Source organism: Vanellus vanellus (genome assembly GCF_965231255.1).
Source record: "Vanellus vanellus genome assembly, chromosome: 16".
In the NCBI taxonomy this organism is placed as follows: domain Eukaryota; kingdom Metazoa; phylum Chordata; class Aves; order Charadriiformes; family Charadriidae; genus Vanellus; species Vanellus vanellus.
The window spans coordinates 16,013,634-16,040,941 of NC_138921.1; the positions used below are offsets into that span (position 1 = coordinate 16,013,634).

Below are 27,308 nucleotides of genomic sequence, written 5' to 3' on the forward strand. Positions count from 1 at the left end.
GGCCTGTGTGTATTTTCACTGCTCCTTTCTAAAGTATCTTCCGAGTTGTCTGAGATTTTTGTTTAGACGAGCAGTGCACAGTTTCCAAAGTCTGTTTGTTATTCACTTGTTGTCAAGAAATGGTATCGCTTTCTGTACGTCCTTAAATCTAGATGTTAAAGAGCCCTTTTTCCCAGGAATGTTTGTTTGAAGTTTAACTTGTGGCTTATATGCAAAAACGTTAACTGTGCAGAAGAGCTGTGAAATAAAGTATATCAAGTGGGAGGTGTTGATTTCAAGCATGCAGCTTTTAAAAAAAAAGCAAATATATTGGCTTCCTAGCATAACAGTGTAAAATTGCTGTGTTCTGGCTTGTGTCTCTTGCGATGTTGGAGACGAGGGATCCTGTTCCGCTCCTAGTGCCAGCTGGTATTAACGCTGATGAGAGCTGCATGTGCCCTCCGGGAGAGCGCGGATTCCTCGGTCTCGGAGGGACAACAGCGCGATGCCGCTCAAAATGTCCCTGATGGACAAGCTGGCGTGCCCCTGGCTCTCATCCTCCTGCGTTTGGGTTCTCGGGGTTTCATTTCTCTTTAGTTTGACTGCCTAAGGCTGAAAAGAGAATTTAGTGTGTTGACACAGGAGGGATTTTAAAGGTGTTCCCAAGTATTTCCTCTGCTCCACTTTGGTTTTCTACTTCCCCACTTCTCAGAGGAGGTGCTGTCGGGCTCACTCAGCCCTAACAAGGTATATATTTAGAACTTGGTTCTTGGCTGCATTTTGCACATCAAGTCAACCTCTGCTCTGTCTGCAGCCTTGCACTGAAACCACATGATCTGTGCGTGGTGAGTGTTCGCAGCAAGTCATAGCAGCTCTATTTTCAGGGTATAAAAAAATGACAAACTCAAAAATGTCTTTGAAATCCTGAATGGAGCGAGGAGGGCACCTTCACAGAGAGTCACTGCAAAAGCAGGGAGTAGATTGCATAGCACGATGGTAACCAGATTCCTGGCAAAACTAACTTAATCTGGATTAATTTGGCCACATTCTGTTGTGGCCAGAGTCAGCTCAGGGTTGACTTTGGGTCTCTCTTTAGTGTTGCTGCCTCTCAAATTGTTAAGACTCTGGGCGGACCCAGCTCCTGCGAGGCACGGCAGAGCTGGGGTTACGAGCGAACGACCCGTTCCAGCGACTAGCTAAAGACCAGCAGGCAGGGCAAGTCATTTTGTATGTTCAAAAGGTGTGAAAATGATGGAGTCTGGGGAGCTGTGATAGTATTCAGCCTCTTGGGGGTTCAGGTTTCGGCTGGAAAGGTGTTGCTGGGAACACGCTGTTTGAACGCGAGTAAATCATTGAACTCACTGGCAATGTTTGCCTCTGGCTCCTTTTTTGCTGTTTACAGTGAATGTTCTGCGCTGGCATGGCAAGGAGGATCCCTCTCAGCTCTGCGCTAACCCACTTGTCAAATCGTTCGTAGTGGTTAGCTCTGCTGTGCAGTTTGGGTGTTTTAATTAAGGTGAAATTATTTTTTCCCGAGCATAAGGCATGTACGTGTTTCAAAGGGATCTGTGTTAAATATAGTGGGTTTAGTTTTGTTTGGATTTGATTCAAATATAGTACTGAAGCAAAGAGTTTTGTTCCGAAGATTAAGGCTGGTTTCCTATCGGCAGGGCCTCGGGAGCGGTGATCAGGTCTGTCGTGGGTGTAGCGTAAAGGGTTTTAAAGGGGAGCGGGTGAGTGGGCGGTGCGCGGGGTGCAGCCGCTGGGGATGCTCTCTGCCCTCCCCGTCCAGTTCTCTCGGGTACCAGCCGTTCCCAACCGGCTCTTGGCGTTTGTTCCCTTGGGTTCGGGGCTGGAAGGGACGCTCGCCCTTCCTGTCATTTCTGCAGACATGGCTCTGCTTTTCTACCTTTTTTTTCAGTGTCTTTTGGAGGGGGGGGGGTGGGATTCAGGCCTGTGCCTCAAGCTGGGAAGCTGTGAAAAGATGGGGAATTAAACCGGTCACCCTCTAAAAACAACTCGTGTTTGGTAAGGTAAACGTTGTCAGTTTTTAACATTAGGAATATAATTGGTTGTTGCTTATCGCATCCCGGTGGAAGAGGTAGAGCAAACACATATGGCTGAGACAGCCCTGGGTTGCATAGCAACAGGGAGGATGTAGTGCCTGATCGAATTTATGAGAATGTTTTATACCGTGGGACTTGGGACGTACTCCACTGCACATGGAAAAATTAAACATTTATGATTTAAAGTTTTTTTTTGAGTAGAGCAGTGTGGACCCTTAGGATGTAGCAGTGTTAAAGGTGTTGTGTGAGTGCTTTCGGATGCAGGCTGATGCAGTTGGGGCATGCTCGTGTGTTCATCCGCCCCTGCAGCGGCTGCAGTTTCCTGTGGTAAACTGGTTTGTCCTCTCCAGCCCAGGAGGACACTGGGGCTGGTGGGACCGTCCTCTTGAGTGGACACCAAGGCGGCTCCCTGCTGTCTCCTTACCTGAATCACAGAATCCCAGACTGGTCAGGGTTGGAAGGGCCCTCTGGAGCTCATCCAGTCCCACCCCCTGCCAGAGCAGGGGCACCTACAGCAGGTGGCAGTGGGGACGGTCTGTATGATAATGAAAAGACCTTGAGGTTATGAGACTGATTAACTCAATTTTGTGACTGCTCTTAGGCTTGGTCTCCAGTGTTTGTAGAGTGCTTCCTTCGTTGGGAGGTACCGCGCTGAACAGGGTTCTGGACGGGGCTGAGCAGTTCCTCCTCACCATGGATGCCAAGGGGTGGAGCCTGCACTGGAGGTCTCTTAACTTGCCTCATCAGTGAGGTCAGAAAGAAAATGTATAATTCCTGGAACTGTTTATCTGTCACTGCAGCATGGAGGGTGGGGTGGGAGGCAGAAGGTGCTGCCTGGGACATTACACTGAGGCTCTTATTCCTTTTAACAATTTATTTAAACACTGGGTTGGTAAATCTTCTCGCCTGATTGCTGGGAACCAACTGGAGCTTCTTCAACCATGACTTATTCCTTGTGGGCAGCACTAATTCGCCGGATAGTAAGTATACGTGGAAATCCTGGGATGCTGATTCCACAGGGTTAGACTCCCACTTGCTGTGTTGGCATTTAGATACTTACAGAGAAAAATAACATGGGCTGTGAAATGTATGGTTTCTAAGGCCCTCTTTTTGTGGTGGTTTTTGTTGGTTGGTCGGTTTTGATATGGTGTTATGTTCTTGCTAATTCTGTTAGCGGTCCAAAATATATAGCTTGCCTTTTAGGGGTAATCCTTGGACTCATTAGAATAATTGTAGAAGAATTCAGGGTAGGAAGGACCTCTGGAGGTCATCTAGCCCAGCATCCTGTTCAAAGCAGAGTCAATGATGAAATAATAGAATTAAATTTTAATAGAATAGGGTATATTGCCAGCTTCCTGGCATATTGCGGGGGAACAATTGAGACGGGTTTCTGGATTTGTAAGGGCTTGTAAACTCTCCGTAAGTGCAGTCTTGCACTTAAGGGGCAGGGGAGTTCTGAATCTGGGCAATTTGACCAAACTTCTGACTTTTTTTAATTAAAAAAAAGGAGAGAGAAAAAGGAAAAAAAATGCTCTTCAAGAAATTTGCAAAATTTTTTTTTCTGAGTTTTGTATTAACAGGGCACACAGTCAAAGCTTCATTCCATTGTGCAGTTACCTATTCACATTCAATTTGTGCCAGTAGATTTTAACTTTTAATTTTTGCACTTCAAGCTATGGGGTATCATTTTGGCTGTCTGATATCTCCGTCTCTTTTGCAAACAAAAGATATTTTTGAAACTGTCTGTGTAGGTTCTGACTCATGAGATCTCTTTCAACTGTGTTCCTCATATGCCGGGTCTTTATTTCACAGCAGTGCAAAAGAGTTTTTCACATAAATGTATTCGTTCATTCTTGGTTATGGTTAATTTTTGTGCTGGAGGAACCAATATTGTGTGTGCATCATTTTCAGGAACTGGAAATTGCAGGAGTAATCAGTCCTGGGCAATTGCCAAACCCAGCTTAATTCCAAGGGAGTACTGAAAGAGGCGTAATCATAATGTCTCATTTTAGAAGGAGAACTAGAGGCAAATCAGTATACAACTCGGCTGCTTTATTTCATGGGAAAATTAAGTTGATTTCTTTCCTGGCTATTGTTGTGAGAATTATGAAGTTAAAGAGCAAAGCGTGGAGAATTACAGCATTTGAATACTGGATCGAGAGTAGTATTTATTTGATTGGTGAGATTTTTCTGTGATTATAAATAAGAAAATTCATAATTTGGGTTTATCTTGTGCGCAGAGAAGAGACCAGACTCCTCTTTTTATTGCCTTTTCCTTTGAAATGTCTGGTATTACGATATCATGGATGTTCTGTTTATCGAGGCAATGGCTGTATCTGGCCTAGCTCCACATGTTGCACATCTCTTCTTTCAACTTTGGTTTTTTCTTCCAAGGGCAGGATAAAGAGCCAGAACGGATCACAGATATTAGCGCAAGTTTGTTGAGTTAATGATGGGTGGTTGTCTCTTACAGAAGAAAAGGTTTCTGTTCAGAGCAGATCTGTTCTCAAGAGAAACAAAAGTCAGAGCCAGAAGTGTCAGTTCTTTGTCTCGCAGGATCTCTTGTTCTATGGAGGTAACACAGTAAAAAAGAAAAAGAAAATATTATTTTCATCCGTGAAGAAGTGAGCTTTAAATTAGGATTTAGGATAGGGAACAAAGTTTGAAGCAGAAACTGGTCACGTTCGGGAGCAGTACATGTCAGAAAGGATTTCCCTCTTTCTCCTCCCAATACTTGGGTAAAAACTGGCCTTAGTGCACCTTATTGTGCCACGGGATGTGCTGCAGGTGCTCCGAGGCGATAGGTAGGGTGCTTCCATCTGTCTTCGATGGTTTTATGTAAATTAACATGATATAGGGCACTGTGGGATGTGAGATATAATGGGCTTGTGACAGACCTGAAAATTGTCACTCCGGTACCTTCAGTAAGTCTTACATTATTTTCCTCATCTGTCATATGTTTTAAAGCTTTCGATTTGTAATCCCGGTGTGTTCTTCATTCATGCTCTTTGTAACACCAAGTTGTTCCAAAGAAATGTTAATGCCAGGAAATGCAAATGTGCCTGTGTGATCTAATTTGAGTTGCTTGTGTCTAAAAGCATCTCAGCCATAAAACACAATGCTACATATATATATAGTTCTCTGAGAATTTGTGTAATTTTGACTGGAATTTAAAAACCCAGAAGTTTAATAGCAACTTTTAAGTGCCGTCCAGAGAGTATGAAGGCTGAAAGAGACTGGAAGTAGAGAAAATCATCCCTCTTTTTTTTTTTTTTTTTTTTTTTTTGCTAGCCTTTACTGTATTTTTAAAAATACAGTTATAGTTACTGAGGGTAAACATTTTGAAAACAAAGGGAATGGATTTTTCCCAGGCACCGCCAAGGTCCCAATGCCCAGTGCTTCTGGACTACCAGATTGCCTTCAGTCTTTCTGGGGTGCCGTGAAGGTGATACAAAAGAGATCTTGCAAAGAGAAGCTGAAACTCATCGTTCTCATGCTTGTTAATTATCACGGGCTGGAAAGAAGAATTTTCTGGTTTGTTGTCGCTTCCTTCTTCAACACACGCCATCTCCTCCAAGCTGCACGGGCTATAAATTGCCTTCCTGCGTCACCCTCGGTCCCCCCAGCTGACACCTCCTCCGCACACTGGGGAGAGAACCGGCTCCTCGCGCCTCTCCTGGTTTTGGCTGTAGTCAGTACCTTTTTCTCTCAGCGAGCTGACCAGGTTACTGTACCTCATTAAACTCGCCGCAGTTCTCAGCTGGTAGAAGCTGGAGTCTTTAAATGGTTTAGGAGCGGTGATCTGTAGAATTGAAAGAATCTATATTTTTTCCAACTAATCAGTTGGCTGATTAAAAAGTATGCGTTGAAAGGGATCACCAGACACACAGTCCTCTGCTGAAACGAGTAGCTTCCTCCAGAAGCAAAATGCAATAACGTTACTCGATATAGCAAAGTAACCTCTTAGAATTTAGAGTGTCTTATTCCTTACATTTAGGCTTTTCAGTTTGTTTTATTGGATTTAAGTTCACAATGTCTACAGAAGTAGCGATGGTATTTCTTTTTTGGTTTTAGCTTGTTTTGGTTTTAGCGTAGAGAATTGCTATCTGTGTGTTAATTGTGTCATTTCGGTTATAAAACAGCATCTCAAAGTTCAAATATATGTAACATCAAGTAAAATGTTGCCCAGAACTGAGGCATATGTGCTGATGAGTTTGTCTGCAGTGTAAAATTTTATTAAGAATTACTCGTCCTTCAGATGAGTGATATATTTGCATCTAAATTTCTTTCCTGTTGCTACCGAAACGGTATTATCTAGGTTGTGCATGTTTTCTCCTTACAACCATCACATCGCTGATAACACTGCCCTTTTTGTAAACGATGTCTCCTAAACACAAAGTTGCTTTTCTGATGCTCCCGTTCCTATTTCTGAGCTTTTTGGACTATATTGTCTAGTTAGAAACACTGTGAGTAATTGCAAGTAATACGGTCATACCATGCGTAGAGATAATGGGCGGTAGTGGTAGCTGGTGGGAATTACTGGCTTCCAACAAAAAGGGTAGAATCATAGAATGGTTTGGGTTGGAAGGGACCTTGAAGATCATCTTATTCCAACCCCCCTGCCCTGGGCAGGGACTCCCCCCCCCCCAGCCCAGGTTGCTCCAAGCCCTGTCCAACCCGGCCTTGAGCACCTCCAGGGATGGGGCAGGACACGCGTGTGTCTGTTGGTCGTCTCTTTGTGGCAGTAAGTGTTCCCGCGAGTATCGGGCTGTGGGGTGAGTGTGCTGCCACTGAGACTGCCGGATGCTGCAGATACAAGCTCTTTGCACAAATGCAACTTGTTCTGTGCAGAAAGTGGCAAAAATTGATAAATACTCTGTACGTATTGATTACAAGAATGCGGTAGCTTGTAATATGAGATTGGGATTGAAAAAAATTCATAACAAGCATCAAGTTGAAAAAAACCCCGAAGCAGCATGGACAGGAGGGAGGAGAGTGAGAACACCAATTTGCATTTGTTAATGCCTTTCCTAGACGGGAACCAACTTGCCAAAGGTTACGTGGCCACCAAGTGACAGCAGAAGGCTGAGCCCGGGAGCGTTAGTTGAGCCCTTGGTGCAAAGCATGAAATCAGGGAGCTGCAGAGGGAATTTCTGGAAACACAGACATATGCCTGAGCCAAGTAGGAGGAAATGCCCTGTGGTTTCCAAGAAATACAAGGCTATTTCCCCGGCCGCTCACCTAGACGAAGTGTATGCCTCGCTCACGATCGAAAGCTTGTACCTGGAATGGACTGAAAAGTGCAAGAACTTAGCTTACCTCTGGACTTGCATGGATGTATCTATATAGGAAGTGTAAGAGTTACTGCCAGTGAATTCTTAGGCTGTGGGAACATCTGGAAAATTAAGAGCAGGAAACTTCTGTTTCTTGTAACCCACTAACTGAGCCCTCTGCTTCACCTGAGTATCGCAAACTGAGAGTTTTGCTTTGTCTAGTAACAGTGCATTGCAATAGTTGGAATAAATGGTGGAGCCTTTTGTTGCTTATTTCACTCAGCGTTAAAGCAGACGACTTTGGCAGCAGCGAAGAGCGATAGAACTGGAGCATGGCAAGGGCTGATGGTACCGCTGGGGAAATAAGCTGCAAGCGTAGGACTTCTTCAGTAACCAAGAATCAGTATTGGTGAATTATCCTTAGTGTCAATATTTTCATAATCTTAAGGCAGCATTCTTTAGATTTACAAAATTAGGACACAAGAAAACAGGCAATCTCTTTTTTCCCAGTAATATTAAGGAATCCTGTCTCATTGAATATGGTCGTAACCTGGTGTGTGCTGTCTGAAGAGAAATAGATGTGTTGGTAGTTTCCACCGGCAGGTTCTGCTAGGGGGATTTGCGGGGGTGCTTATTTTTTTCCCCCTTTTTTTAAAAGAGAAAAAAAGCTTAGGACAGGTGGGAACCAATGAAATCTGCTGTCAGATGAGATCTTCCTAAGCAAAGTTGACAGGGCACTGGGAACCATACTTGTGTTTGTTCAGGATAACGAATGCAAAAGGGGCCAACATTTAATTATCTCTGCACAATGTATTATTTCAGTAACTATCTAACTTCAGCGTGTAACTCAACCCAACTGCAAAACAAAAGGTGCGACAGCGCTATATTCTGGAGCATATTAACGTTGGTCCGCTGCAGATCTGGGGTGCGGCAGCAGCTGACCCACTTCTCTCCCCTGAAAGGGAAGGCTCCCTGCGAGCTCTGGTTCCCTCTTAGGAAAGCAGTAGAGCTATGAAATAAAAATAGTTACTTAGGAAATGAAAGGTCGGAGTAGTACACAGAAGAAACACCGTGGTCTGTCCTTCTACATTTTACATTGTTTGAACATTACATTAGCACACATCAATTTGTCAAAGACTTTCTAGTGTCTGGCACTGTGCTTATTTATTTAGTTAGTTATGCTTTTTAGTTTGAATGTCTTCCAAAGAAAGACCTTAAAAAAATAAAAGGCCCTTTTATTAAACCCAGGAAAAAAAGCAGTAGAGTTGATGTTTCCCTTTTATGCTTGGGGAGATTACATGTCGTCCCCAGCAGAATTCTTTGTGTTTGCATAGGTGCTTCTAAAAATTTTGTGCAGCCTGAGATAAGAATAGATGTAAAGCATATATGCAGTTACTAACACCAGGGAGTCAGTTCCTCCCTCTAGAACCGCTTATTTCCCCAGGAAAACAGTGCTCATTTTATGGAGAATCATTGTTCTGACTTCATAGCCGTTTTCATGTTTCTTTATTCCCAGTTTTATGTTGACGAAGTTTAATTGGTAGATTCAAAAAAACTACAGCAAATAAAATCTGCTAATCATTTAGCCAAGGGATAAAGGAATGATGAAACGTTTCAATTGTTTCATTGCAGGATCAGCTGAAGCAGTGCTTCTCCAGACAGCCCGCGGGAGCGAAGGACACAGACACGCTTGTGCAGGAGCCCGACAGCCAGTACGGCACCTGGAACGAGCAGCGGCACAGTGGGGACAGGTATGGGCATGCCAGGTCCCCTCTGCCACGCGTGCAAGCTCTTCCCTAGCTGAGCAAGGAGAAGAAACTGTTGGTTTGGGGGTGTATGTGTGTGCGTGTTTGGTTTTTTTTTTAAAGTTGCATGCTTGGTTTCAGTGGCTATACAGTATATAAGGGAAGAAATATTTCTTTAATATCTGCAAATTGCAGTATGGTTTGAAATTTAAACTCCATCCTCCAGGGAGAATGCAGTATCTCCACTTTTATAAGTAATGACAAAACCAGCTTGGGCTAGAATAGATTTAACAAGTCCACTAGTACACAAAACACAAGTTACATGTTATTTTTTAGTGCTAAAATGGGAGAAAGAAGATATGGGAAAACATTTTTTTTTTTTTCAATAAATACACCAAATGGCTTTGACTAGATTAACATAGCTAGTAAAAACCTTTTTAATGCTTTGTATTTATGTGTTTGTAATTATAATTAGAAATGTACATTTTCACATTTAGAAAGTGGTTACCTGCCTGTGTGCTGCGTGCCTCTGACGGGCAGAGCTAGGGTGTGGGGAGACGTTGCTACCATTGTCTGATTTCCTCCCTCTCAGGTAGGTAAGGAAGTGTCTGATGATGGTTAGACAGGGGCCACTAACAGTTTTAGGGATTTGGTTGGGTTTTTTTTTTTGGTAAATTTGATCTCTCCCGTACCAATTACCCTTGCCTTTAGAGCTGGGCTACAAGATAGGCTGAATGGCAAAATGTGTTTGGGATGGGTGTGCTGAGGTCAGGCACCTGCTCCACCGGCAGCATTGCTTGGAGCAATCCCAAGCACAAATCCAGGCTGAGCGGAGAATGGCTGGAGAGCAGCCCTGAGGAGAAGGACCTGGGGGTGCTGATTGATGAGAGGCTTAACATGAGCCGGCAATGTGCGATCGCAGCTGAGAAGGCCAACCGTAGCCTGGGCTGCATCAGAAGTGTGGCCAGCAGGGCGAGGGGGGGATTCTGCCCCTCTGCTCTGCGCTGGGGAGACGCCACCTGGGGTACTGCCTCCAGCTCTGGAGTCCCCAACACAGGAAAGACATGGAGCGGGTCCAGAGGAGGCACAGAGATGCTGGGAGGGCTGGAGCCCCTCTGCTGGGAGGACAGGCTGGGAGAGGTGGGGGGGTTCAGCCTGGAGAAGAGAAGGCTCCGGGGAGACCTCAGAGCCCCTTTCAGTGCTCCAGCAGAGCTGGGGAGGGACTTCTTACAAGGGCATGGAGTGATGGGACAAGGGGGAATGGCTTCAAACTGGAAGAGGGGAGATTTAGATGAGATATTAGGAAGAAATTTTTGACTGTGAGGGTGGTGAGCCCCTGGCGCAGGGTGCCCCGAGAAGCTGTGGCTGCCCCATCCCTGGAGGTGTTCAAGGCCGGGTTGGACGGGGCTTGGAGCAACCTGGGCTGGTGGGAGGTGTCCCTGCCCAGGGCAGGGGGGGGCACTGGGTGGTCTTCAAGGTCTCTTCCAACCCAAACCACTCTGTGACTCTATGATTCTATGTGTATGGGGGCCCCTTAGTGTGTCCTGCCGAACCTCCAGGCGCAATGTCCGCGTCTCACAGAGTCTGAAGCATTTTAGTGTGTTGGAGGATGAAATGGAGTATCAGTTGAATGAAAGATTACTGATTCTTTTCTGTTGTTAAAACGATTTAATGAAAGAAAGCTAGAGCTTTAAAGTGTGAGGTTTTTTATAATTTACACCTGTTGTGTAAATTATAGCTTGATCTGCACTGTTTGAGCCAATATCCTGTCTGCTCAGTCTAGTGTGAAAACAGCATTTTATCTGGTTGTTTTAATGCTATACATGTTGAGATCTTATAGCAGACGTTAATGTCAATTATGTTTGGTGTGTTCTACACTTGAGAAGTGTGCGTTATAAATATTTTATTGCTTATAAAATCAGGGTAGCTTTCAGCTTGAAGTTCAGTGAGCTAAATGACAAGCCAACAGTGACATCCAAGTCTTCTGTAAAATTAACTCTGATTTCAGTGTGTTATAGACATTTTCTGAAATCAGTTTCCTGACAAAGGTGTTTGTCTCAGCTCCAACACAGGCAGTGTTTGAATGCCAGCTCAAACCTGGAGGATTCTTCCCAGTTAGAAAAGCTCCACCAAAATATTCTGGTTTATTGAAGTATCGAGCTCAGTCCCCATGGCCTAGAATTTTGTTTGCACTGTAAGAAATGTTTATTTTTTTCTTTTTTTAACAGTGTAATGATGACAGTATAGTGACTTTTCAGCATCTTGCCACCCCCTTGCTCTGCTTTAGCTTGACTTACGGTTCATTGTGGAGGAATTACTGGTGTATGAATTCAAGCAGTTGGAGAGGAATCAGAGTCATGTACTTTTAAATACTAAATTTATAATGGAAATCTTCCTGGAATGTACTGAAACTGCATTTTGTTTGCAGTTTATTTTTTATGAAGTAGAAGTCAGGCCAAGCGCAGGCGCTCTCCTCCTCTTGCCGGGGGTGATTTGAGAACATCTCTGCGTTTGGCCGCTGCGAAGGCGGCTGTTGTCTCCTCTGCTTGGCCCGGCGGCAGGAACTTGCAGGAGACTTTGATAATTCAGCTTTCCTGTTTTGCCTGGCTCACTTCCCTTCGGCTTTGTATCTTGCCAGCCCGTGGCGTTGCGTTCCTCACGCGCCCGATCCGCCCTCTGGGCTGGGGTTTGGCCATGAGCTGAACCCACGGCTGAGAGCGCGTGGGGGGAATGGGCACCGCGACTCGGCTTACCCGCACCCCGAGAGGGCACCCGGGCAGCAAGCGGGGAGCACCGTGACGGGGGACAAACCAACACCACCAGCCTACTGCTGCTGTGTGGGAAGAACTTCCAGTTTCTGGTATTTTCCAGCATTTGAGTCGTGAAGTGATTATTTTAGCCTCTTTAGGAGCATTTCATTGATGCATCTGTGAATGAACTCATTTTCTCTGAGAGAGGAAGAGAATTTTAAAATAAAAAGCCATGACTACATGACAGCAGGATAAACATGGTCCTTTTGCTAGCTAAGCTCCCAGGAAGGTGGAGGAAGGATGGTTTCCAACTAGAAGTTAGTCACTGCTGGAGTAAGCGTAAGGGGCTGCTCTTGGCTGGGTGCACTGAGCTTTGGCAAATAACTTCTTCGAATGGAAGGAGATAGTTTAATTTGGAGGCATTAATTGGATTTCTCTTATCCAAAAGATTTTATTTTTACTTTTTCTCAAGTGCTTTAGTAAGATTTTCCAAGTTGACATCACAGAAAATTCTTCCTTTTAGATGAGAATGGTCTTCATAAGGAAAAAATGGTTCCCTTTTACGGAAAAGGAACGGTGTTTTTCAGTGCTGGACCTATACGGCACCTGGATCTATACAGGTGGATCTATAGAGCTCTGACTTTGTAAGGTTTTAGCTATTTGTTTCTTCAAAGCCTTGAAGCTTGTCTACAACAAAGTTTTAGAAAGGAAAACCCACTATAGGGTATTGACTACCTGTAATAGATGGGAATCTGCAGTTACGACACGCTGGAGGGGAGGGACGCCATCCAGAGGGACCGGGACAGGCGGGAGAGGTGGGCTGGTGTGAACCTCATGAAGTTCAACCAGGCCAAGTGCAAGGTCCTGCACGTGGGTGGGGGCAATCCCAAGCACAAATGCAGGCTTGGGTGGAGGATGGATGGAGAGCAGCCCTGAGGAGAAGGCCCTGGGGGTGCTGAGTGATGAGAAGCTCACCATGAGCCGGCAATGGGCGATGGCAGCCCAGAAGGCCACCCGCATCCTGGGCTGCATCCCCAGCAGTGTGGCCAGCAGGGTGAGGGGGGGATTCTGCCCCTCTGCTCTGCTCTGGGGAGACCTCACCCGGAATATTGCATCCAGCTCTGGAGCCCTCAGCACAAGAAGGACATTGACCAGTTGGAGCGGGTCCAGAGGGGGCCACAAAGATGCTGGGAGGGCTGGAGCCTCTCTGCTGGGAGGACGGGCTGGGAGAGTTGGGGGGGGTCAGCCTGGAGAAGAGAAGGCTCTGGGGAGACCTTAGAGCCCCTTCCAGTCCCTAAAGGGGCTCCAGGAGAGCTGGGGAGGGACTCTTTACAAGGGCATGGAGTGATAGGACGAGGGGGAATGGCTTCAAACTGGAAGAGGGGAGATTTAGATGAGATATTAGGAAGGAATTTTTCACTCTGAGGGCGGTGAGCCCCTGGCGCAGGGTGCCCCGAGAAGCTATGGCTGCCCCATCCCTGGAGGGGTTCAAGGCCGGGTTGGACGGGGCTGGGAGCGACCTGGGCTGGGGGGGGTGTCCCTGCCCGGGGCAGGGGGGTTGGAATGAGTTGATCTTCAAGGTCCCTTCCAACCCAAACCATTCTATGAATCTATGATAAAAGGGCATTTTTAAACAGAGGTTATTTCTTGTGTGATGCCCTGGGTAGTGAGAGCAGTAGTGAGAGCTGGCTCTCGATTCTAACTCTCCAGCAGCATAAAAAGCAGGATTACGTTACTTTTTGACTCCTAATCTGACATGATTAAGCAACACATTCTTTATGGCCTCTTAGCACTGTCTTGCTAAAATGAATTAAATTTAATTGCAATTGAAAGTGAAGATCGATCTTAGTCTATTGCATATTTGTGATAACCATTCTGGTGATAATTGTGCGCACTACATGATGAACAGTTCCTCAGAGAAGCAGGTATCTGTAGATGACACCTGTTGAACATTGGTGGGAGCTTACGGATATGCTCATAAAACTCGAAATCTTAATGAAGTAATAGAAAAAGATGCATAATACATCTCAGTTACGAGATCTGAAAACATGTTTTACATCCCAATATTTGGCCATTTTTCTGAAGGGAATTTTTCCTCTAATTTGCTGTGCAGATGGAAAGAATCCACTGTGCATAACAAAGTGTTTGTACTCAAGCCACCCTTGCCGCCTTTGGTGATTAACTGTGCCACAGTGTTTAGTGTGTAATGATGCTGTAATTGTGCAAGAGCTCCAGAGGAGAATCCATTAGAAAGGTTTGTGCGTTGGAAACTACCAATCAGTGTAAATTCATTTGTATTTCCATCATTTCTTAGTCCCATGTATTTCCGTTTGAAAAAGTACACTGAGTTGTATTGGCTGAAACTGTAGGATGTAGAAGGGAAGAGGCTTTCTGGAGATATGCAAATCAGACAGGATCCTTTTAATATACATTTTAATTTCCATGAAAGGTGATAAGTCTGCAGATTGTCTTTCGTCTCTCCATTCTTCCATATTCTAGTGGATCTAAAGCCTAACGCTGCAGTTAACCACGTATCGTTCGAAGCAAAAATACTGGAAAAAAACTTCCCCCTGGAGCTCATTAGTACCATTTCTTAATTATCCTGGGGCCCACTGCTGACAGAGGGAAGAGGCATTCACCCTGCTGGTGTGCTGGAAACCCTCTGTGCAGTGCTCGCTCTGCCAGGCTGGAAATTATATCACGTACCGCAGCTTGATAGAAAGTTGTTATTCAACAGTAGAGTCCTGAGCGTTTTCCTCCCAAGATTGCTATCGCTGTGGACTGTACCAAGTACTAAGGTCTATTGTTTAAAAAAATGTGCAGATGTTCATACATAAATGTTCAGTTTTCTTTTGGTTTTAGAACAGTTTTCCTAGATATTTACTCAAGAAAAGGTGCTTAGTAACAAGACTCTTGTTAAGCAGAGAAGAAAACTCTGAACACCTTGAATACTTTAGGGTTTGTTTTTTAAACTAAAACCTAAAATTAGAAGCGGGACAGCCCTATTTTTCCTGACAGTAGAGTCTTACTGTGTTTCCTACCGTCTCCCGCTGCTTAAAGGAACACTCCGATCTATGTGACGAAGGGAGACACGTAACTGTACAGCTTTCAGTGCTGACGCTGCGCCTCCTTTCTGTTAGTTAGGCAAAGGGAGGGTTCCTGGGGATACACTGGGAATGTCGCACCACTGGGGTGTGGGTCCCACTGCCCCCCGACGCTCTTCCCAAGCACCCCAGCACGTCTCTGCCCCCCAGCTCTGCCTTCGGGGGCCGCTGCTGCCCCTCTGTCCCTCGGCTCCCCCACACATCCTCCAAAGGCAAAACTCACTGGCTGGGCAGCTGCCTCCGAAACATACTCTGAGATAAAAGAGCAGCTCTTGGGGAAGTGGTCGGTTGCGAGAACTGGTTCGGCAGTCCCCTGGGCATCTCTCAGGTTATTTTCCGTGATACGGATGCGCGTGGTGGGGGAGCACGGGGCATCTGTCCCTGCCGCTGTCCCCAGCCCGGCCACCGGCTCAGCCTCACCCCGGCAGAGCTTTCTGTAGTCATTCCCAGCCCTCCCCTTGCCCCCTTCTAGTTCCCTTCCCTGCCAGCTCACTCTTTGCATGTTTTAGAGTCACCTCGTCGGAAGCCAGCAGCCCTCCTGCCTGTCCAGAGGGAAGGGATGGGCCATAGCACGTCTGCGTGACCCTGCTGTTGCTTAAACACCGCTGAACCTCCCAATAGCATCTGATCCACCTCAACTGGCCACATCCTCCCTCCTTTTTTGCACCTTGGCAAATGGCTCACTGGATTACTGTTGCTTGTGTTCTTTGTTGCTTAAGGACCAAAATGAGAGGCAATGAGAAACCCCAAATCTAACACAGCTTCAGTGGAGGAGTTACTGGTCTCAGGACAGCACCAACAGGGACACTTCTTTCTGGCAGGACACAAGGGATGCATTTTTTTTAAATCTAATACTTATTGGTATCTAAAAATCGCATCCCAAAATGTTTAAGTCCTCTGTGCTGCTGAAGATGCTTCAGTTTCCTTGGAGTCATGTGAAATGGAAATTACTCACACCTGCGGCAGGAGCTGCCACGGTGGCTATGGCCATTCCCAGTACACCCCCATTTTCTTCAGGTCCAGGCACATATACACAGCCATGTTGTGATTTCAGAAAAGTGCGCATAGAATTTTTGTATCAACTCTCTATATAAAAATATATGAATATATTGATAATAGGTGAATATCAATTAAAATAAATATAATATAAATATACTTTAAAAATATCTATATATTGAAAAGCGCCCTCCTAGGGGAAAGATGTGAACATGAACAACAGAGGTGTTTGTAAGGTGTGCTCGTGAAAGGGTTGCAGGTAGCTTGTAGCATCCTGCAGGAATTCACTTACAGTGAAAGAGTATTTATTGTTTTGTATTTATAAGCATTTATATGGATTTAAGACAGTGTTGGATGAGCAAGGAGGAGGATCTTTTCAGGGTTACTCTTTGCCTGAGGCCTGCGAACAGGGTATTACCCTTCACAGTGTTTTAAAATGTATACAGTGCCAAAGTGTAAGGTCTGCTGCTGTTATATATCAAACGGGCAGATTTAGGCAGCTTTTAAGCAGCTCGCTATTTCCCTCATCTCACTCCGTGTATATATTTGAAGGGTCTTTGTGCTGGGGAAAAGAACCTCCAAGCAATAAAAGCATGTTCCAGTCAAATTATTACAATTTATCTGCATATTTGTATTATTCAATACACTGTAAATCCAAGCGGATAAAAGCTGTGAAAATGAAGTGATTCACGCCCTTGCTGCTGGTTCCTGCTGCCTCCAAAAATGCCTTTGTTTCTTTAACCGTAGTTTCAGTCCTGCCTTTGTTTATCATCTGCTGAGTATGCCTGATCCAAACGCTCTGTGCATGTATTTGGTTTCCCTGAAGTCTCATAGATTTTGTTTTCTTAATTTGCAGCTTTGCACCCGAATCTCCTTCCTCGGAAAATGATGTCATTTCGACGAGAAAGCAACCTCCAAATAGCCACGCGTCCTCACTGTCCTCTCAAACGGAACCTGCCTCCCTGGTTGATCACCATGACTTCTCCAAAGACCAAAGGAGCGCAAGTTTGGACCGTTCCAGCACTGACATGGACTCTACTGATGGGGCTGATTTACCTCCTCCGGGAGACACATACCCCGATGAAAAGGCTGATTTCTCTTTCATGGATGTAAGTTACCATAATGGGAAATGGAAGGTCTTCTATGTTAACCGTATTGTTACTGCGAAGCAGTATCTTCTGGAAATTTTGCGCTCAAGTCTTTCTCTGCCTTTTCTTTATCACATTGAATTTTCCCAGCTGACTTCCTGCCTGAAAAGGTTAAGATCAAAACTACAAAGTTCTAGTTCCTGTAATGCTTAGGTTCTGAGAGATTCCAAAAAGCTGTTGGCCCCTGGTAATGTCTGCCAGTGGCTTCATAAAGTTGCTCTTTCTCTTTCTGCTTCTCAGTGAGCTCTAACAGAAGAGTTCAATGGCTCTATGAACATTGGAAACATAATTAAATAACACAGCTAGTGACTGCTGTGGTATAAGCTGTGCAGTTTTAAGGCTATAAAGACATTTACTAATATTTTTCTTATTTACAATTGGTCTCTTTCTGTAATAGCTTACAATTGCATTTTAAAGGATTTTTTGCGTACTTAAGAATCTTGCAGCTGGTAAGTAAGAACAGTAATTTCTGGCCATACACACTTAGATGAGGTTTAGTGTTCTTTGAAAGCACTAACACAGCCGTAGATTTTCAGTATGGCATCTAGGAAGTACTGCTTTTTCTTTAGTAAGACTTGGTGCACCTCTTTTTTATATAATATCTAATGGCAGATATATTGGTAAGTGCAAAATTCCCAACTTAAATGGATGGTGCAGCTGCTGGGAAGGTCTCGGGTACACTGCCTTGCCTGCCGAAGTGCCATAACGCCTTCTGAACTGAGGAGTAGACTGCTCTGTGAAACGTGGGCAGGATGCGAGCAGGTTTGTGCTGCAGGCAGTTTGGTCTGGTGCAGCAGAATTGACTGTGAATATCGCAGCTGCTTCCTGCGTGGGCTCTTGGAAAGAGCCTCCAGCCCGCTCCGTTCTCCTCTGCCGTTGCCATGTACGGGGAACTGCAGAAACCTGCGTTCTGCCAAAGCAGGGGCTGTGCTCGTCTTCCAGCCCACTCCGGCTCTGAGACAGAGGCCACATTTGGTGGTCGTTGCTTTGAGATCCCCAACGGCGTGTGCCTCGGTGGTGGTATCAGTTGGAAGTTCTTCAGCAGGGTGTCCCAAGTGCGCTTTCGGCTCTGTAAGGGAAGGGTTAGTAGCCCATAACAGTGCGGATGGCATTTTGTCCCTGTCCGTCAGTGGTTCTGCAGGTAGTGGAGCTGGTCCTGTGTTGTGCTGTTCCCTGGGCAGCTAAAGGTGTCTCTGTAAAACATAAACACCTTCAAGTACGGCTGGCAATATGCTGTTTTAATAGGTAATTTGTTCCTGACCTGAAATGTTTTGAAAAGAAACAACACCACATCTTCCGGAGAAGAGGCTCAGCGATGTTTGTTGATGGCAGGCACATCTCTAACAACAAATTGCTTTCAATAAATAAATTACAGTTCCTTCTTTTGGTCTGTAAATGTTACTGTCTTACCGTCATGCCCAGAGATGGATGTGTTTGAGATGACCAGTCACAGAAATTTTCTGCATGCTGTGACAGGTAACTTGCCGTCCCCTTGTTGCTGGTGAGCAGCTTGAAATTTCTGTGGATGGCAACCTGGCAGAACAATGAAATGGCAGCACTATACCACAAGACAATTTTGTGTAGTTGCTCTTTTTAGATACCAATCTTCTTATTGGCCTTCAGCTGTGACTAGCTAGCAAGGTCTGTGTTCTTAAAACACTTTAGGAACCAAAATCCTGTTTATTGCAGTTATTTTTTTATTAATTTGGTAAAAAGAATTCATGCAGATTAGACAGCCACAGCCAAGAGAGATCAAAGAACCACCATTGCACCCAGTTAGCCACAACGTAGCATATCCTCATCATAAATTCTCTTTAATGTAGTTTTAAGTTACTACAAGAAGAATAATCAGGCAAATATATCTGGTTTAATTAAACTGAATGGGTTAATGCATTAAAGTAGGTTGGGAAATCATTATGGAGGAGATGATTTTTATTTTCAGACTGGTTAAAAATAAAAGCTTTGTTTCTTTTTATAGCAAACCACTGTTCTGGACTCCAGTGCGCTGAAAACTCGGGTACAGCTCAGCAAAAAGAGACGCCGTCGGGCTCCTATTTCCCACTCTCTTAGAAGAAGCAGAGGGCTGGAATTTGAAAACAGATTTTCTTTAACGGAAGAAGCAGATAATACCTGGATGTTTAAAGATTCCACAGGTATCCCTCAACTATCTGAAATAATTTGCCGTAATCAACTTGGCTGTAAGGGCAGGAATTTCTAAATGGTATAACATACCTGAAGCTTCATCAAGGTTTAACAGCTGCTTCTCCCACCTCGGGGTCATCCTCTCAATCGAGTCTTCCCCTCCATTCCTTGGAGCCTTTGGAGCGAGGGAAGCCGCGGGAGCCAGACCTACAGCAGAGCAGGGCGATGGAGAGCTTTCCTTTAGCTTCTGGCTGCTGATTTAAGGAATTTTGTTCACTGAGAAAATACTGCGTTTAGAAACTGCGATGGTTGGATGCGTTCTCCAGCACATTCTTCATATCTAAGCCCGCGTGTTATTGATAAGAGCAACCGTAATTGTTCATGTTCTATAGGTTGTCATAAATATTGTTTCTTTCTAGCATCTGTAAGTACTACAGCACTAAAGAGGCCTAGTTAAGGGCAAATCAACTCCTTCAAACCCTTAAAAACGTCCCCCACCTGGTGTGTCCCGTTCCTTAGGGTGCAGTAAGGAAACGCATCGGGCAGGGATAATCCCTGCGCGTGGCAGTGAGTGAATGGCTTGATGCACGCGCTCATAGACCTGTGATTTAGTACCTGCAGCCCTTTGGTGCTATGGTGATACGCGCTGCGGGTACCCTTGTGATATTCCCTGAGCAGAGGAACTCCGGGTGTTGCAGCCTGTTCTGTAGAGAGCATGGTGAGGTTTTTGTAACTGAGGGGCCCTCTTGAAAAGTCAGTTTTGTGACCTGCAGTTTGTTTTCCCTTAAAGCCTACGAATATAGAGAAGAGTGCGTGATCAAACTGATCTCTTGTGTAGCCGCCTAATCAATGGAAAGATGGTTATCTGTGTGGTGTAGTTTTGGAGCAAGTCTAACAGACCTAAAATGTTTTGAAGACTTCCCTTGACAAGCAGCGCTGAGCTGGAACTGGAGTGTAGTTATCAACTAAAGACCCGGGGGCTGTAAGGGCAACCGTACCACCGCATCTTTCCCTGCAGCACGCCGGCTCCTCTCTGCCTCTCTGCATCAAAGCCCCGCTTAAGAGCAGGGGGTGGACCAGATAACTTTCCGATGCCTCTTCCAGTCTAAATTAACCTCACGGTCTATAATCAACTGAGGTGTTCAGAAGCAGCAACGTTCATTAAATTAGGAGTACTTTCTGCTCCCTCATCTCTGTCAACCAGAAATCTTTCTGTCGCTGAGTACTGAGTGTATTTGTTGTTTTGATCTCTATTGAAGCATTGATCTCCATCCAGTGGTGTGTTAATATTACCCTTAATATGCTTTTGAATGGGAGAGATTTAGAACAAGGTATAGATGAAAAGCGTGCTGACTAAGGGTTTTTTTTCCCCTCTGCTATTTTTTTTTAAACAATTAATTAGAAGAGAAGAAAACTATGCAACAGGAAGATTCTGATGAGGAAGAAAAGATACAGCATACTGCAAGATCGCCTTCTGTACATGCTCAGAGACTCCCCGTGTTCCCAGGGATGGACCACGCTGTTCTCAAGGTGAGCCTGGGCAGGACACGTCAGGTGAGGGTCACACGGGTTCAGAAGCTGCAGGTGCTCTCTGGCAGAATTTCCTGGCTCTGCTCCTAAAGATGGCAATGTTGTTTGTGGGGTGTGGGTGTGATGCGCAGAAAAACCTTGCAGTTATTTTTCTCATTTTTAACTGTTGCCTGGAAATACACAGTGACGTGGAGAAAAATTAGCTTTGTGATAGCAAACATACTTTCAAAACTGATGCCTTTGCTGATGTCCGGCATGGATTTTTTTTTTTTGTTTGTATAAATCAGAGTGATTTGTTTTGCATTCCAAAAAAAGCCTGAATGCTGGCATAAAAAGGAACCCTTTCTTTATTTTTATATTTAGGCCCAACTGCGGAAAAGACAAGAGTCTGAGAGTGCTGGTGAAGTAAGTTCTGCTCAGCTGTTCAGATCCCCTAAACCGCAACTGCAGCTTGGAACTCCTGGTAGCAGACTGCTGCCCTCCAGCGTAGAGAAGGAGGACAGGTGAGAGACTTCACCAGTGCCAGAAAGATGCTAATACTCATTCTGCTGGAAGAAAAAAATAATACACGTTGGCTTCCCAAGACTGTAGGGGAGATTGTCTATTTCTCCTTTTTTTTTTTTTTTTTTGTTTCTGTAATGAGTTTTCATAATTAAAGAATAAGGAGTATTTTTTTTTTTTTTTACATCTTAGGTCAGAAGAAAAGTCTCCTCAGTGGCTGAAGGAGCTGAAATCGAAGAAGAGACAGAGCCATTATGAGAATCAGGTTTGAAAAGGTACTTTCTGACACAAAGAGGGGCTTTGCGAAGTGAAAGTGTACCGTGATAAACACACACATGGGAAGTGTTTCCTTAGTGTGTCAGTATAACACCTCTGTAAGCAGAAGCATTAAAGCAGACTTACCGTGAAGGCTGCACCCAGGAACGTAAAGTAATTCTGTGCTGAGGCAGAACGGTTTCTGTAGAAGTGAACTTTTCATCCACAGGTGATATCAGCTTCACTGATTCTCTGCAGATAATTTTATTTTAACAGCACTCTGTGCTGCGATTTCATAGCACTTCTGTCAAGCAGGAATGAGTCTGTCAGAATAACTGAGGATTGCACATGTTTTGAAAAACCTTGGTGTGTGTTGTTTCTGCAGTATCACGGAACCCCAGACTGGTGGGGGCTGGCAGGACCCTCTGGAGCCCCCCCAGTCCCACCCCCGCCAGGGCAGGGGTGCCCACAGCAGTGGCACAGGACACCTCCAGGCGGGTTTGGAATGGCTCCAGAGGGGGAGACTCCCCCCTCTCTGGGCAGCTGTGCCGGTGCTCTGCCGCCCGCACAGGAGAGAAGTCCCTCCTCAGGCTGAGATGGAGCTTCCTGTAGCCACGTTTGTGCCCGTTCCCTCTTGTCCTGTCACTGGGCACCACTGGAAACAGACTGTTCCCATCCCCCGGGCACCCGCCCTTTAAAAGCATTGATAAGATCCCCCCTCAGTCTTGTTTTCTCCAGACTGAGCAGCCCCACGGCCCTCAGCCCTTCCTCAGCAGAAAGGTGCTCCAGTCCCCTCCTCATCTCCGTAGCCTTTGCTGGACCCTCTCCAGCAGTTCCCTGTCCCTCTTGACCCGGGGAGCCCCGAACAGGACACAGTGCTCCAGATGCAGCCTCAGCAGGGCAGAGCCGAGGGGCACATTCTGGGCAGCTCTTGAGCATGTGGCACATTAAATAGGACGAGACGAAGCTGTCACTGTGACAGTACCGTGTGTGCGTTTGGGGGGGGCTTTCCTCTTACAGACACCGTGAGGGGGCTGACTGCTTTCTTGACCATGTCATACCATTACTTCAATTGCTTCTGGTTTTATTTTCCAGATAGTGGTTCTAACTAGAAGAAGATAAAGAAGTTTAACAGAAGCCTTAACTCATCTGAACCTAAAATTCACACGTCATGTTGCTGCTGTTTGCTTCCTGCCTCAACTGCTATGTGCATGGTGCCTTCCTGTTTCGTGGAGAAAGCTGCTTCATATTCATAGTCAAATACAAAGCTGTACCTTCTCGGATACGGGAGGATAGTCGCTTTAGACCCGCCCGGAAGAGGAACCGGTGGCTCATAGTTAGCACCTCAGAAAGTCTTGAACGATTGAAATATTTGGTGGAGGAGTGCTGAGCGCCAGGAAAGTCCCCGCGCTGTTGAACAGAGACTACGTTTCTACACAGGTGTTCAGCAGCTCAAAAGTACGACTTGTGGTAGACGTGTCAGGTGTAAGGCTGGGCTTTGTGTTTGCTTATGAAAATAACAATTTTAATCAAATTTATCTTTTTTTGTGAAAAAATAGTAAGCTCCTATTTAGAAGGAAGTTTGTGGAAGGTGAGAGTGAAAGAACAAATTCTGTTTACTGCCATATTGAAAAAGGAAACTTGATTATTTTTTTGTAAAATGTATTTTTGATTGGCTTATATTTACATGTGATCTGCTGACCCAGCAGACGAATATAATTTTTAGATGAACAAAATGTTAACTTTTGTCACTCTTGAAATGGTATATTCTGTGTTTTGTCAGCATGTGGAATAATTGCTTCATTGGAATGTCTTTCCTAAAAAAAGGATCAAGCAATAATGTCAACCAGTTCTCTTTAAAAAAAAAAAAAAAATGTAAATACTGTTTTTATAACAAGAAAGGAAGGGAAGAGGGAGGATGTTACACTCATATCAGGGTTCCAGTTAATTGTTGAATGTCACTTTAATAGCAGTTTGGATAGTCCCACTTCATATTTTTATTCGTTAATCTGTAAATACCAGGTTTAAGTTTTTATTTTTATGCTGATTTTGTGGGATAACCTAAATGTGATCTTCAGTTTCTCTGATGATTTACTTTTCTTCTTTTGGTAAGACCGATGTTATAATAGCGGTATAGATATCTCATGCGTAACACGGGTGTTATGAATATCACTAATATCTCAAATATGTTAATATCTTTCAATACAGATTCTGAAACATCAACCAAGATGTCCATTTAAGACATACTTTATTCTTTCCCCCAAATAAGTGCTCTTTTCAGTAACCCTTTACAGACGTAGCCCGACGAGAGAGGCTGTTGTGTTGGGTCAGTGTTCCTCTTGACTCGTGTTGGGACGCAGCGAGCCAGGGGGGCTCTGCGCCCCCGGTGCCCTCCCGGAGGGTGGTGGGGCAGCGGTGGGGCTGGAGCGGGGGCAGATCCTGCTCCTTGCGTTGCGCTTTCCATGTCCTGCTGATGGGCTTCTCTACGTATTAAAGATAAAGCACCAGCACTTCAACTCATTTTCTTTTTTTTTTTTTTTTTTTTTTTTAAATTTTATTATTACAATCAGCGTTTGGGAAAGCGTGATTTACGTGGGGTGACCACGACGGTGCGCCTGCTCGCCAGAGCGGCGTGCCTGGCCTGCTCTCCGTCGAGCTTGTAGCTGCCAAAACCGTGTGCCAATTCTTCTCATGGAGAAGTCTCAGACGAGGTGATTTTTCGCCCCAGTCTGCTCATGGGGAATAACAGCAGTATGTCAGGAGACAAGTCCCATATGCGCATATCGTGCTCTCCCAGATTTAGTTCTGATAGCAGCTCCCGGTACTTAATGGAGATGAAATGAATATGTTTCCCCGATGTAAAAAAGTCCTTACTTGCTGCTTTGCCCTATTTCACATCAGAGCTGTTGCCACCATTACAGTTTTACGGCCTCTTCTGCTACCAATTAAGAAATGATCACCTGAGATTTCTGCCAGGCGTTGCGTTCTGTGCGGCTCCTGACCCCGGGCGGCGGGAGAGGGACTGCCGATGGGACGCGCTCCCCCGGACTGTTAAAGAGCTACTCTTAGCTAATTTTAAAATGCTGCACATATTTTCTTCTTCCCCTTTCTTTAGATGTTGGTGGAAAAGGCGACTCTTTAAGATAAGCTTTGCATATGTGTCTTTCGGGATAGTTTTTAACGGCAGCGCTCAAGGGCGGTACCATCAGTGTTACACCACGTGGGACGCACGCTCCGCTCGGCCGCGAGCCGCGGCGTTTGCAGGTGGGAGAGCAGAACGCTGATTGCTTTTCTCAGGCAGATGGAGCGGGGCTTACTTTACCCGGCACCTAGAGATCAGGTGAATTCCCCCTGCTTACGTGAATATTTACACAGGCTTGATTTTCGAACTCGGCAGGTTGGCAGTGTTGCGTTAGCGATAGTTGGAGGATTTACTGGTTTTTGGTCTAATAAATGAAGGCCAGAAATTCTGTAACTGCAGTGTTTGCTCTGTGTTTGAGGAAACTGAGGGGATTAACACTAGGTTTCCACAAAGCCCTTTGAATGTGTATGCATTTCCACATCTGCTTGGACAATGCACTGAAACTTACTGTATTTAGTAGTTTAACCTACTACTGAGAAATGTTTAATGCTTAAATGTCTAATTAAAAAGCATCTTTAGAATGTTGTTGAATGGGAAAGTGTTTTTTCTGCTCTGTCATTTCTTTATATTGTACATGGATTAAATACTTCCTTCTCTTCGGGTTATCGCTATGTAATAAAAGATATATAAATATTATTACTTCGTAAATGATAGAACGTACTGTAATACACTTTATATAATTCTATTTTAATTCCAAATAATGCTTCTTTGAATTTTTTACGCTTTTACTTTTGTTGCCACCTACTTTTTTTTTGCTGATAGTACGAGATGGCAGTGAGCTCTTAGCTTCAGCACTCTCTTCAGGTACGTGTTTTCATTAATTACTGGAACGTGCCGCAGAGCGGGTTTCAGCTCTTGTCCTAACGAGTAACAGCGACTGCGATGGGGATCCCGACACTCCCCGTGGAGCACAGTGCCCTCGGCCCTTCAGTTACAAGTTTTTTGGTTTTTTTTTTTTTTTTTTTGCTTGCTTAAAAAGCTGCATCAGTAGAGTAATGTTTTTTTTCAGAAGTGAAAGTACACGGTTTGTGGAATTTAGAAATACTGCTTTTCTGATTGCGCTTCTCTCATTATTAGCAGAAATCCTCCCTCTGTTTTCGTTTGTCCGTTGGGGATTACATGGACATTCTGCTCCTTTTTATTGGAATCCCCAGTTGTGGATTTTTTCCTTTTCATTTTTCTGTTTGCAGATTCACCTTTTTAAGGTCTCTGGAGCTTTAATTTGAGTCCGAAGCTGTTCAGAGTTTTGCTGCTTTGGTTTTACTTCCTGCAGAGAAAGAGGTGATGTTTCGGTTCTTCAGCCTTTGAAGTCTGAAACCTTCTTATAAGGTGGCCCTATAGGAATTACCCCGCCGCATGCCCCTTTTCGCTTGCACAAAAGTTCGCTTCACCCTGTTATTTGTTTGCAAACAATTATTGGCAAACTGTTAAGTGCACTGTGTGTCAGATTTATAAACACAGACTGTTAATCGCCCATTGCGTCTGGTGCAGCAGCACCAGGTAGTTTATAACCTTTAGTACTTGGGCAAACGCGCTGAAATACGCCTCCTGTCTTGGGTATCAAACGGAGGATGTGGTTTGATGTTAAAGTGTTACATGGAGAGCTGATACACCAGAATAGCTTAGTGGGGATGGGGGCAGTTCTAAGATAAATACCATATAAATAGAATCATCAAATGGTTTGGGTCAGAAGGGACCTTGAAGACCACCCAGTGCCACCCCCTGCCCCGGGCAGGGACACCTCCCCCAGCCCAGGGTGCTCCCAGCCCCGTCCAACCCGGCCTTGAGCACCTCCAGGGATGGGGCAGCCACAGCCGCTCGGGGCACCCTGCGCCAGGGGCTCACCGCCCCCACAGCCGAGAATTTCTTCACAATATCTAATCGGGAGGGTGGAACTAGATAATCTTCAAGGTCTCTTTCCAACCCAAACCATTCTATGATTTTGGGAGATGGCAGTGTGTGGTGGAAGGGGTTTGCTGGTCACCTGCTGCAGATACCTGACTTGGAACAGTAACCCCACACTTTCCCCTGGGCTGGCTTGTTCTGGGAGCTGGGGAGCGGAGCACGCTGCCGTGCAGTGTGCCTCCTCCTCAGAAGATGTATCCCGGTGGAGAAGCTCCTGGAGCCAAGGTTTCAGTGCAGGTACTGCTGGTGCCGAGCCAGCCCACACGAGTGGAACAAACTATTCCAGTAAAAGCACAGTGCTGCCACCAAAACTGTGCTCGTGTGAAGAAGATGCTGTTGGCCAGAGATGGCTGTCTTCGCCTTCCTGAAGGACACTTGTGCAAGCCTGTGGTGTAGAGGCAGCAAAGCAGCCCGCAGTCCCCCTGGGGGCCCAGGGAGCGAAGGCTGGGTTTGTTGGGCACGTGACCCCAGGCGCTGCCGCCGGGGCGAGTGCCGCAGGTGGAGGTTTTGCTGTCCTCAAACAGAAACGCTGTGAAGGAGAAGCACAGGTTGGTTTCCTCATCGACTGGAGCTCTGCACTCACGAGAGCTGTCGGTTGTTCTTCCTACATCCTCATGTGGGTTAAAGGAGCAAAGGTGGGCTTTTGAGGAGGACAGGCCTCTGGGGGCAGGAACCAGCCCCCGTGGAGCTTTAACATGGCTTTGGGGACACGGTGTTCTGTGGCCTCTCACCGAGGACTGCAGCATCCAGGAGCCTCTGGTCCAACCTAGTG

The 27,308-nt window shown here is 45.4% G+C and overlaps 1 protein-coding gene across 1 annotated transcript; it reads left to right on the forward strand.

Annotated features, from left to right (window-relative positions):
* The first annotated feature begins 2,853 nt into the window (after positions 1-2,853).
* KIAA1671 lies at positions 2,854-25,326 on the forward strand. Its single transcript, XM_082491554.1, has 8 exons — positions 2,854-3,025; positions 8,951-9,069; positions 16,770-17,022; positions 19,040-19,214; positions 20,606-20,733; positions 21,097-21,236; positions 21,427-21,509; positions 22,585-25,326. The coding sequence occupies exons 1-7, from the start codon at positions 2,987-2,989 to the stop codon at positions 21,503-21,505; spliced, it is 933 nt and encodes a 310-aa protein (XP_082347680.1). The 5' UTR covers positions 2,854-2,986; the 3' UTR covers positions 21,506-21,509; positions 22,585-25,326.
* Positions 25,327-27,308: the final 1,982 nt, after the last annotated feature.